Raw genomic sequence first — 12,700 nt, forward strand, 5'->3', positions numbered from 1 at the left:
CTTGCAAGCTGCAAGTTGGGTCGGAAAAACACAACCCCATCCTGAGATCCACAAGAGTTGTTTGCGGATCCCTTGTCCAATGATCCGTCTGTTACAAATGGGAAGGTGTGTTAAGTTGACAGGCTTTGAGAATGCCAAGTGTAAACTTCTATTGCTAGTAGGCAGGCCAAGTTGTCTCTCCAAATTGGGTCTGAAAGATCTTTCAAGCTCTCCCTTAATGGTGAATTGCCCCTAGAAGCAACTGGAAGTTCTTGATTTGAGCCATAACAATTTTCAAGGCCAGTTTCAATGGCTCCTTCCATGGAGAATATAATTTTTTTCTTGTTTTATTTTAAATTTCAAACAAATGCCTATCTTGAACCTTTGAAAAATGTAAGAAACTTCAATTGATCAGCAACGCTCTTAAGTTTTAAATCAAGTTTTCAATTAATGGCACAAGAAGTACCGATAATATTTTTAGAAATCAGTTCTGTATTCGCATATATGTTTATTTTCTGTGTAGCATATACCACATCGATTCTAACTAAAATGAAGAATTACTTACAATTTTAACAATTGAGAATGTTGTCTTGTAAATTTACGTGCTTTTATTATAAAAAATAATGCACCGTACATCGGACAAAATGATATAGCTGGTTCCTTCGTTTCTCTTTTTCCATCCTTTTCCTTCCTCACCCAAGTTAAAAATGCCATGTTTGTATAATATTTCATTAAAAGATCCATACTGAACTCCAAATTTCATTTTTCTCACAACGATTAATGGTCCATTTTGGAGGGTTCGAGAATCCGTAAATGGCATGTTGTGTCCAACTTATTTCAATCTCTGCATTGAAGAATTAAAATAGACAAGCTGGGATGGAGTTCTGCCACTTACATCATAAAGATCCAATGCAAGAGTCTCGAGCACATGCAAATTAAGTTGCATTTATCCATTGCCTGGAAAGGTTGCTTCCAAGATCTGCAATTTACATGTTTGAGTCCTACTATTATAACTAGACAGAAAGTCAACGCCAGCAGATTGGTTGTGTCAAAGTCTTTGTATAGCAGCATGTATCCTGGATCATGTGAATCTCAGATTCTTAAAATACGGACAGAGTAAAGTGTTTGAACTCCAAGTTGGCTAAGTCGATCAATCTTGCTAATTTAGCTAGTTCAAAGACTGGAAGAGATGGGCTACGTGAGATTTTCTAAACATCCTATTTTGCTGGTTTTGGTGTGCGTCTTCCTTGGAATGTTTGCTAACTCCAAGTGCAGCAGCAACATCAGGCCTATTCTAATCAACTTTGGTGATTCCAATTCGGATACTGGAGGTGTCCTGGCAGGCACTGGACTCCCAATTGGCCTTCCCCATGGCATTACTTTTTTCCACAGAGGCACCGGCCGGCTAGGCGATGGACGGCTTATGATTGATTTCTTCTGTGAGTCCAACTTTTCTGTTCACCTTAATTTCTATGTGTACTACAGCAGCATATTAAACACCATGAGCACAAACCTCTCAAGTTAGGTGAAGTAATTCTGTGTTCAAATCTTTTAACTGTTCCAATTTGTTACCCTTTCTGTTGAAGAAGTCCTACACAAGCTAGAAAGTCTTATCTCCTGTAATTTCAACTTCAGTGGGTATAAACAAATGTTCTTGTCTCATTATTGTTGCAAAGGATGAGAAGCATATCTTATCACTTGCCTCCTCTTCTATGTTTTGGCTGGAGTGTTGTATACTGTCATCACATCCTGAAAGTCTCTTACAAGATTTGACCAGTAACTTGTCATATATTTGTGCTTGTTACTAAAAGTCTTGTCGTGGCAAGTGTTATTTATATCTGTATTATGGGAGGGGCCAGCATTTGGTTCATAGGTATGATCAGTTTACTTAAACTTCCACATCAGTAATGTCAAACATAAAGAACAGAGAAGGAAAGCCAACAAACTAAGTTCAAGTTTCATGTTATTATAAATCTTCTATACAATCTATCTCAACTTAACATCAAAAGATAATGCATATCTCATCTATTGCACTGAATTCCATAGGCGAACACTTGAACCTGAGTTATTTGAGCCCATATTTGGACTCATTGGCACCAAATTTCACAAGTGGAGTGAACTTCGCAGTAAGTGGAGCAACCTTGCTGCCACAGTTTGTGCCTTTTGCACTAGATGTTCAAGTTCGCCAATTCATTCGCTTCAGAAATCGTTCTCTTGAACTCCTATCACTGGGTACGCTCATTTCTTTCCAGTTTTATGCTTATCTACCCTCAAAGAGACTCGAGAAGTATGTACCCAATTTTCTAGCTCTTTATTAGTGCAAAAACTGTTGTGCAGGTTCCAGAAACTTAATTGATGAAGATGGAATCCGTAATGCACTTTATATGATCGATATTGGAGAGAATGATCTCTTGCTAGCCCTGTATGCATCAAACTTAACATATGCACCAGTTATTGAAAAAGTCCCTTCGTTTCTTGCAGAAATCAAACTAGCTATTCAAGTGAGTCTATATTTCCGTGCGGGTCATTAATTTGGATTGATATTTTGATAGTACTATTCAAGTGGGACATCATTAAATTTACTTTTCAGTAACATAGTCTTATATGCTGCAACTGTAGAATATATATCAATATGGTGGCAGAAAATTTTGGATACACAACACTGGGCCATTAGGCTGTGCCCCTAAAGAACTTGCATTACATCCACATAACAGCACAGATCTTGATCGAATTGGATGCCTTCGCATCCATAATGATGTTGCAAAGGCTTTTAATGAAGGGGTTAACAATGTCTGCAAAGAACTAAGATCAGTATTCAAGGATGCAACTATTGTTTACGTGGACATATACACGATCAAGTACAAGCTCTTTGCCAAGTACAAAAAATATGGTAAGCATAATAGTTTTTTTTGTGATGTTAAGTGGAATAGAAAAGTTATTCTTTAGGATATTCTCTCTTTATAATGACCTTCGTTGGTGCATATGTTTATTCATATAGGTTTTGAAGATCCATTCATGGCTTGTTGTGGTTATGGGGGGCCTCCAAACAATTACAATGTAAAAGCAACATGCGGCCAACCTGGTTACAGCATCTGCAGAAATGTATCAAGATCCATAGTCTGGGATGGAGTTCATTATACCGAAGCTGCCAATCGTGTGATTGCAACAAGTATTTTATCTACATGTTATACTACACCTCGAGTAAAGCTTGACCAATTTTGGCCAGACAACTAAGTGGCCTAGCTGCTGCTGCTGCTGCTGCTGCCTCCATGAGTTCTTTTTGATGTGGCTACATTTCTAAATGCTGCCTCCATAAATAGATCCAAATGCTTGTCTAAATCCATGATCAAATCAGAAATACTTTGGGTTTTTTGTTTTTGTGTGAAAACGCTTCTTTGCCCTCTTACTAGATATATAGACATTGGTGGGACATAAAGGGGAAAAAAAGGGGGAAATGGTGTCTGAATTGCTTCAGGATCATATATAAGGCCAAATCCACCATCAATCTAGCTCTGATATTGCTTCAATAATTACTGGGAATGGGAAACTACATTTATTGAGGATTGGTTGGATCTTCCAATACAAAAAGAAAAAGACTACACCCATCATCAATGGACCTACCACTTGGTCAATGGCTGAGATTGAATATGTAACAATCTACTTTTCTTGACAGATGGTTTAGTCTTTGCCTCACAATTCCTGGAGAATAAGTAAGAATAAAGTTTTGTGCCAGACAAAATCATTTGAATGCAACCCCAATAAGTGAAAAGAAAAAAAGAAAAAGGAAAAGATTTTGCTTCAAGGGTTGAGTTTCTGGTAGCATGTGAAGCTTCTCCCATTCTCCCATTCTGTCAATTTCTTATGAGACGGGGGCATTGCAAATGTTAGTAGTTTTCTGTAATCATAAATATAATGAGCTTGAAAATGTTGATCAAAGCTTCGAATGCTTGGAAATAAGTAAAGAACTAAAGCAAAATAGCATGTATCCATTCTTCTGGTTGTGGAGGTCCCTTGTCAAGAATATCAAATTCCAAAGCCAATAATTCATCAAGGAAAGAAAGGCATCTGATTGAATATCAAGTAATTGGTGTGTACAACCCCATTTATAAACTAAAATAGTCTACTTTTGTTTTGTTTTCATTGAAATCATCCTCCAAATTTGTATGATTGCGTCTACAGTGTTAGGCTGATTGCCATCTCTCTCCACTCGCGTTAGTAAGAAAACTCTATTCAAACTCAAAAGACATTTGAAGTGACAAAGCCAGCCTAGTACAGCCATTATAGCTATAATAGGAACACTACATAGACATACTAATATTAAATAGAAAGTGCACATTTTATTAAACCATATAGTAATTAGAGACCAGCTTGCTTTCCTAGATTTATAAGATCATCATCAATCAATGCACTCCATAATGATACTCCCCATTCTACCCGAAAATGGGAATATTCCAATACAAAGTGTAGTAGTAAATTGATTTTGAAATTATAAAGAGTAATACTTCAAACCACACTTATCATATTTTACTTCCATCTCACTACGTAACATCATCATTAGATTATTTTTTATATTTTTAAAAGAAATATTAAAAAATTGATAGTCTATGTCATCTCATCGTAACGAATAGGATGAAATTGTAGTTTTTAAAATTTTTCCATGATAAATAAGGTCATGCTAATAAGCTTATAATTTTATTGCAGGATGACAAATGTGTTGCCAAAAGGATTGATCATGTTTTCTAAATTTTAATCATTAATTAACACATTGTGATCACTTGATCATTTTTAAAATATAATAATTATTAATAGTCTATAATGAGCTTAAAGAATTCTAAAAGCCAGAACCATAGTTATTTATGTCCTTTAAATAGGCATGGGAATGGGATATTAATTAAATGGAATAGTTGTTGGCCAGTATATAGTTTTATAATATAAAGAGATGCACTTTTGCCAATGCTTATTCTAAGTTCAGTGTCAAATGCTTTTTTGAAGCTAATGATAACAAATGTGAATAACATTACACTATATGTAACACCCACCCACCCAACCCCCCCACCCCCCCCAAAAAAAAAAAAAAAAACCAAAAAAAGAAAAGAAAGTGACATTCTATAGACCATAGGATGAATGATAGTAAATAAAATTGAACGGCCAGCAATTTAGCAAAATAAAATAAAAACAAAAACTAGAAATCAATTGAAAGAAAGATGGCCAATATATATGCCCAAACATTTATGGTGAAACGCTTTATTCAAGTTTATGATATAAAAATTTAAGAAAAATGTTTTAGTCACAAATAAATAAATTTATAAACTATCATGATTCCATATGATACGTTATATTTATTTTATAAATAAAGTAATTTTGTATTACATTAAACTACGTCAATTTATTAATTTATTTTTGTGAAATCTCATTATTGTTATAAAACTTCTCAAAACTTAATCGTTTTCTTTATAACTTTCATCATATAATTCATTTTCTTTGCCCTCTTCGATATTCTTAACCACATATTGGTTGCTGGAAATGATGGTGATTTCAAAAGTAGGAGAAAGAAAGCTCGAAAAGAAATTGCTTAAAACGTCTCACATTTGAAAACAAGTACTAAAGAAATACCCAAAATTAAATAGATTCCCTTATGAATTAAAATAGGGTATTAATGTATAATTTGGTCCACAGATAATGTTAGAGTGATCGGAAGCCGCAAAGGTAGGTAGTATGAGTCAGCTAAACGCTAAAGGCCTGTGACTTGATTGACATAACCTCTAATCTCTAAAATGGAGGTCAACTTGTATTAGATACAGTTTAATAATGCCATTTAATTTTATTGTGCATTGTGTAATAATGGCATCCATGCATTAACAATCAACATGATAAGGCCCTTAATATATATTTATTTGGGAAGTAATATCCCCCAATATTGTATTCCATTAAAAAACAAAAAGATAATATTTTTATCTTTAATATAAAGCAACCAAATATATATAATATATAAGGGGTTAAAAGTTGTTACTTTAATAGGAAAATAAATTTAAAAAAATAAAAATTAACAACCTACTCAACGTTGTGTCACATCGAAGAAAGGTTAAAATTACAAGTTATCCTCCACCACGTCTTAATGTTTAACAGATTAAGCTTCAATTCTCAATTTGATAATTACAATCATGTGACAGAAGAGAATTATAAAAGAATAAACATGATAAAAGTCGGTTGGCCCCACATGAATAGAGTTTATTACACATAAGTAAACTTAGATATCGTAGTTTGATGTGATACATTATGTTAATAAAATCGTAAGATAGATCTAATATATCACATAAAAGTCTATTAATTTACGAGTTTATTTTTATATAATTCATTTGTATTTATAAGACTTCCGGAAGATGCTTCTAAATCAAGCAGATAACACGCCCTTCTGACCTTCTGTGAGTTCAAGAAATGTTAAATTATGAAGTTAAAGAGGATAGTCGACAGAGCAGTTGGTTGTTTTTTTTTTTTTTTTGGGGGGGGGGGGGGTGGGGTGGGGGTGTGGGTTGGAGGGGGGTTGTGATGTTGGAGTTTTGAAGCCAGCAGCTAAAATGAGTTGTTCAAAGCACATGGACAACAATTCAATATCACTAAAAAAATTCACATAACTCTCTAATCTCCGCCAAGATTTGAGCGAGAACAGTTCCCAAAGGGGTATAGCCCAATTGGTTGGATGATGAAATGCTATAGGTATTTTTTATTGCACGAAAGTTGACATGCAGCTGCAAATAAATTGAAAAATGAATCATTTGGATGCATGGAACAATTTGGTCAACTTGTTTTGTTGTCATTTACCGAAGCTGGTTTCGATCTAAAGAGAGAGGGAAAGATCCCAAAAGAAGGTCTGCAAAAGATGCTTTGAATTCATCTCCCTTTTAGGTTCACTTATTGAAGGTGCATCAATATTCAATGGTATTATGCAAGTGGAGGAAGACACCCATTTGAGCAGTGTACTTCTCCTTTCAATTTGCTCTGCAATTAATAGTATACAAAAAGATTTTTTTTTTAAAAAAAAGAAAAGAAAAACACTACGAGTAAACATTCTAACAGGAAGTCACAGTATCAAGTGGGTCCAGCTCATTATGCGATGCAGATGTGGGAAAGCTTTGGGATTTTGATTTGTATTTCCTGGCGGTGACAGTGAGATTCACTAAATTCCCTTGTGACCCGCATTGCTGTCTGCCCCAAAAAAATTGCTTCTCCTTTCATTCAACACCCTTTGAAGCTTATATATTTGGACCTTCCCTCTCATCTCTGTGCTCAAACATTGATACCAAGAAGCACCTCAGAAGGTTGGGGTTGCTCTAGTTGGTGATCAACCTCTCAAGTGGGTTGAGTCATGCACCTTGGCTTGTCTTTTAAATTTTCTTGAACGTGTTTTCCTAAGCTCACATGCGGTTTTGACCATCTGGGTGATTGACTCTTTTTTTTTTTTTTAGTGTTTCTTCCTGAATCAAAAGCCACCCTCATTACTTGCAGCAAAACTGGCTATTGTTGACCCTCTTTAGCGTTTTTAGTCCTTGAGCTACTATTTGCCCCAGGGTGATATTAGTCGTTGGGGTTATTCTTTCTCTTAAAAGCCATTGAAGAAGGAAGAACACACTCTGACTGAATCCTACAGAGACAGGACCATGGAAGAGACATTTGTACCATTTCGAGGAATCAAGAATGACCTTAAAGGAAGACTAATGTGTTACAAACAAGATTGGAGCGGTGGCTTTAGGGCAGGCTTCAGGTAAAATTCATACTCTCTCAATCGGGTATTCATATTATAAACTTCCTTGTGTATGTACTATGTTGTTCAATTGCAATGCTAATATCTGTGTTGTAGTTTTCTTTTGTTGGAAAACTCTAACTCGTCTTGTTGACGAAATTTTATGGCTTTCAGGATTCTGGCTCCCACCACATATATATTTTTTGCTTCTGCAATACCGGTCATTTCATTTGGAGAACAATTGGAGCGAAATACTGGTACTGGACATAAACTTCATGAAAAGCCACTTTAGATCGACAGAAGAATATTATTTAAACTTTTAAAGATACAGAACAATCCTCCAAACTCACGCTTCTCTTTTGAACTTCTAGCCATTCGAGCTTAGCACTTGATCTTGATTATAAATTTATACGAAATAGGACATGATATAATAGTATTAAGGCCAAACAAAAATCTGTTTGAAGTAATATTCATGATGCTCTCCACTCCCGACTTGCAGAGGGAGTTCTGACAGCCGTTCAAACCTTAGCATCCACTGCCCTTTGCGGGATTATACACTCGATCATTGGAGGTCAACCTTTGTTGATTTTAGGTGTTGCGGAACCCACTGTGATTATGTACACATTCTTGTTTAATTTTGCTAAAGAGAGACCAGACTTGGGCCGGAATCTGTTTCTCGCATGGTCTGGATGGTGAGCAATTTCCACTTTATTTTTTGGAAGTAATTATACCGTTCATGTCTTTGACATGGATTCCGAGATATAGCTATGAATTATCTGCTTTAAATTGTCTTCCTCTAATTGACAGAACTTGCCTGGTCTTTTGGTATTGTAGGATATGCGTCTGGACAGCATTATTGCTGTTCTTACTAGCCATCTTAGGAGCTTGCTCCATTATCAATAGGTTTACCCGTGTGGCAGGAGAATTATTTGGTCTGCTAATAGCAATGCTCTTCATGCAGCAAGCTATAAAAGTAAGAATTCTGTAACTTGAATCTTGTTTTTCTACACCTTGTTCAATGCTTTACGGAATTTACAAAATGTTAGTGTTATAAATCGTTTCTTTGCAGTGTTATAAACTATTTTAATTTGTTTGCATTAAGACCCATACCCTTGACTTGAAAAGAATGGATTTATTTATTTGTGAACTCATTTTTTTTTTTTTTGTTGATTTGATTTTTTTTTTTAGGGACTTGTAGAAGAGTTTCGAATCCCACAGAGAGAAAATAAAAATTTAACTGAGTTCATACCTTCATGGAGATTTGCAAATGGCATGTTTGCTTTGGTTCTGTCATTTGGCCTTCTTATAACTGCATTAAGAAGCCGGAAGGCTAGGTCATGGCGATATGGTTCTGGTAAGCATGAGTCTTTGAACTGAAACTAAATAAAGGGTTCTGTGCGCGCATTTCTTGAACATTAGACTCGATAACTTTTGCAAAATACAGTATATTCTTCCACCTAAAAGATTTATGACTTGATTTAACAGGTTGGCTTCGAAGCCTAATAGCAGATTATGGTGTACCGCTTATGGTGCTAGTTTGGACAGCTGTTTCTTACATACCAACCAGCAGTGTTCCCAAAGGGATCCCACGGCGCCTCTTCAGCCCAAATCCATGGTCACCTGGTGCATATGATAACTGGACCGTCATTAAGGCATGTTTCCCAAGTTTTGAGATTAAAACCTAGTTTTTTGTATCAAACATAGTTTCTTGTATCCTGTCTTGGTGTCGAACATTGAATTGACAGTTTTCACTTGAAACTGATAGGATATGCTGGATGTTCCTGTTCTCTACATAATTGGAGCTCTCATTCCTGCAACAATGATTGCTGTGCTTTACTATTTTGACCATAGTGTAGCATCTCAACTTGCTCAGCAGCAGGAGTTCAACCTGAGAAAGCCGTCTTCTTACCATTATGACTTGCTTCTGTTGGGATTTCTGGTATGCAATGTCCTCTTGCTCCCTTTCTCCCTCCTACGTCATCCTCATTCTTACATATTTGATATTCTTGATGGCAGACCTTGTTGTGTGGTCTTATTGGAATCCCTCCAGCAAATGGAGTTATCCCACAATCTCCAATGCATACAAAGAGTTTGGCTACTCTCAAACACCAGGTAGTCTACCCATCAAGTACAGGGTGTTCAGTATATTTAGCTGTAGATATTCCCCCCCTTTTTTTTCTTTTTTTGTCTCTTTTTTTAATTATTTATGCTTTTTATTCGGAAATATTTGCTTGCTATGCAGTTGCTTCGCAATAGACTGGTTACAACAGCCCGCAGAAGTATGAGACAAAATGCTAGCTTGGGACAGCTGTACGGGAATATGCAAGAAGCCTATCGACAAATGCAGACCCCTTTGATCTACCAGGAGCCCTCAACTCGGGTTGGGTTTCTAGTTTCTACACATGTTGGTTCTATGTTTTAGGATAAATTGCTCCCCTGATTTCTTTTAAAGATTACAAAATCATATTTTAGATACCCTGAGGACAAAATCCAGGGAACTGGTTACCAGCCTCATAGGCCACTAACATCTTAGCACGCCCTTTACATCAGCATACCCATGTGAAGGTGTTGGCATCTTCAAGCTAGGGATTTGCTCTCCCACAGAGTGTTTCCAGTCAAATTTCAGCTGGTAGAAGGAACATCAGGAGCAAACATAAAAGACTCTCTTTTTCAGAAGTATTTTGAGTTTTTACAAGAACTTTTGCAGCCATCCCTTGGCCTGAGCAGCCAGCACGCTGCCCATGTCCCCACTCACATGGGCATGCCTAGGGATGCACACGTGCCATGCTCCCATGCCCAGGGCAGGGGTGATACTTTCACCGCCCCTGTAGTGGTTGTGGCAATGGTGGCTAGTGGCCACCGCCTGTCCCTACAATTAATTTTCTGGGGCTCAACTTTGTGAGGGGCTCACAGTGGCTTTGATAGCAATATATATGTACACGGCTGATCGTGTTGTGTTACCTAGTGCTAGCATGCATGGGCTTGCCGAGAATTTTTAAGCAGGCTAGGCTTCACGGTATGCGAACATCCTTCTGACCAAGCAGGGACGGAAGCAGGACCATGCCTCCCCTAGCCATGGGCTCCTCGGACCCAAACTAGGGGGCACCCCCTAGTTCCAGACAACCCGGGTGCCCCTGGGTCCGTCTCTGTGACCAAGCATCTCAGATAACGAAAGAATTGACTTCAATGCAAAGAGACTTATAGGCCCAAGTAGTTCTGACTACATGATTTTTTTCATGTTATAATCAAGCGTACACTGATATTTGTAAGATGGAACTAAGGAAATTTTTTAGCAGGAACTAAAGGAATTAAAAGAATCGACCATTCAAGCGGCGACTAGTATGGGACACATGGATGCCCCAGTTGATGAGACAGTATTTGATATCGAAAAGGAAATTGATGATCTGCTACCTGTTGAGGTTAAGGAACAGCGCGTCAGTAACTTGCTTCAAGCTATAATGGTGGGAGGATGTGTTGCAGCCATGCCTTTCCTCAAAATGATCCCAACCTCAGTTCTATGGGGCTACTTTGCATTCATGGCAATTGAAAGTTTACCAGGGAACCAATTCTGGGAAAGAATCTTATTGCTCTTCACGGCACCTAGCCGAAGATACAAGTAACAGCTTCAATTCTATTTCTTTGTTCTGATAATGTTTCCTTTTCCTATTATGTCTAAGAGAAATGGCTATCTTTCTTGCAGAGTTCTTGAGGAGTACCATGCTACTTTTGTGGAAACAGTGCCTTTCAAGACAATAGCAACGTTCACCATTTTCCAAACAACTTATCTGCTCATATGTTTTGGACTAACATGGGTTCCAATTGCTGGACTTATGTTCCCTCTAATGATCATGCTTTTGGTTCCTGTTAGGCAGTACTTTCTGCCCAAATTTTTCAAAGGACCCCACCTTCAAGACTTGGATGCGGCAGAGTATGAAGAAGCACCAGCTTTACCATTTAACCTTGCAACAGTACGTGTTCTTCCCACCCCTTTGTGTTCATTTATAATTTCATGAGTTCTTGTGATCCCCATGTTTAAACTGCTTCTAATATTCCTTGCCCATTTGGTGTCCCCAAACAGGAGGGACAGCTGGGTGCTGGAGCATCCTATATAGATGGAGGAGAGATTCTAGACGAAGTTATCACAAGAAGCCGAGGTGAGTTCAGGCATGTTAGTAGTCCTAAGGTCACAAGCACCACACCAACGCCAACAAATGGCCCTAAAAGCCTTCAGAGCCCGAACTCTACATACAGTCCTCGTGTCGGTGAGCTTAAAGGGGAGCAAAGTCCCCGTTCTAGTGGTAGAGGACATAGTCCAGGGACTGGAGAAGTGAGATTATCTAATCTTGGAAAGAGTCCTAACACCCCATCAAAATAGGGGGAAGAAATAGACAAGACTACTGTTATCTATTCCCTTTGTAAGAAGTTTTCAATTGCTTGTTCATTTCCATATTGCCGTCTGTTTTGCTTTTTTTGGCTGGGGCATTGTAAAGTCTGCCTTCTTTGTACTCCCCTGCTTCAATAAGAGATATATATACATACATATATATATTTAACGGTATAGTTGTGCCATGTATATGAGTGTATTTTTTCAGTTGTCTGTTACATGACTGGCATGAGTCTCAAAGTTAACCAATGAAGGATTTCCTCAAAACAATTCTAGATAAAATTGCAAATACAGTATAGATCTTGGCTATGCAACTTGTTTAAGGAAATACTTTTCTGGCTGAGATTCGCCCTCTTCATGTGACATCCACAAGAGTCCAACAGCAGAATCAATAAGAAACTGCACTGTGTGAATGCAATTGAGGAAAAAAAAAAATATTAATAAAAGGTGCCTTTGGAACAGTTGGGAAATAAAAGCAACGGACACGATTTTTCCCAGAAAGCACTTCAAGTGAATTGAACCGGAGACGAGGGGTCCTACATCCTCAATTGCATTGTTGTATTCATGGCATTGACTAGGTGGTATTCATTCATTCTTCA

At 37.4% G+C, this 12,700-nt stretch overlaps 2 protein-coding genes across 3 annotated transcripts; both read left to right on the forward strand.

The window, feature by feature from the left end:
- The first annotated feature begins 129 nt into the window (after positions 1–129).
- Positions 130–3,539, forward strand: LOC122314714 (GDSL esterase/lipase At3g62280). Its single transcript, XM_043130266.1, has 5 exons — positions 130–1,418; positions 2,026–2,211; positions 2,317–2,480; positions 2,599–2,869; positions 2,978–3,539. The coding sequence occupies exons 1-5, from the start codon at positions 1,169–1,171 to the stop codon at positions 3,211–3,213; spliced, it is 1,107 nt and encodes a 368-aa protein (XP_042986200.1). The 5' UTR covers positions 130–1,168; the 3' UTR covers positions 3,214–3,539.
- A 3,645-nt stretch (positions 3,540–7,184) lies between these two features.
- LOC122317521 (boron transporter 1-like) lies at positions 7,185–12,286 on the forward strand. Of its 2 annotated transcripts, none has more exons than XM_043134648.1 (12): positions 7,185–7,738; positions 7,892–7,974; positions 8,217–8,409; positions 8,552–8,690; positions 8,906–9,071; positions 9,203–9,369; positions 9,483–9,656; positions 9,734–9,829; positions 9,960–10,097; positions 11,011–11,333; positions 11,418–11,685; positions 11,796–12,286. In XM_043134648.1, exons 1-12 carry the CDS (start codon positions 7,635–7,637, stop codon positions 12,090–12,092), a joined length of 2,148 nt encoding a protein of 715 aa, XP_042990582.1. In that variant the 5' UTR covers positions 7,185–7,634; the 3' UTR covers positions 12,093–12,286. The 2 variants fall into 2 exon arrangements, with proteins under 2 accessions (XP_042990582.1, XP_042990583.1); XM_043134649.1 differs by having other exon boundaries at positions 7,188–7,738; positions 11,014–11,333.
- Positions 12,287–12,700: the final 414 nt, after the last annotated feature.

This window comes from Carya illinoinensis, chromosome 7 (assembly GCF_018687715.1).
Source record: "Carya illinoinensis cultivar Pawnee chromosome 7, C.illinoinensisPawnee_v1, whole genome shotgun sequence".
NCBI classification, from domain to species: domain Eukaryota; kingdom Viridiplantae; phylum Streptophyta; class Magnoliopsida; order Fagales; family Juglandaceae; genus Carya; species Carya illinoinensis.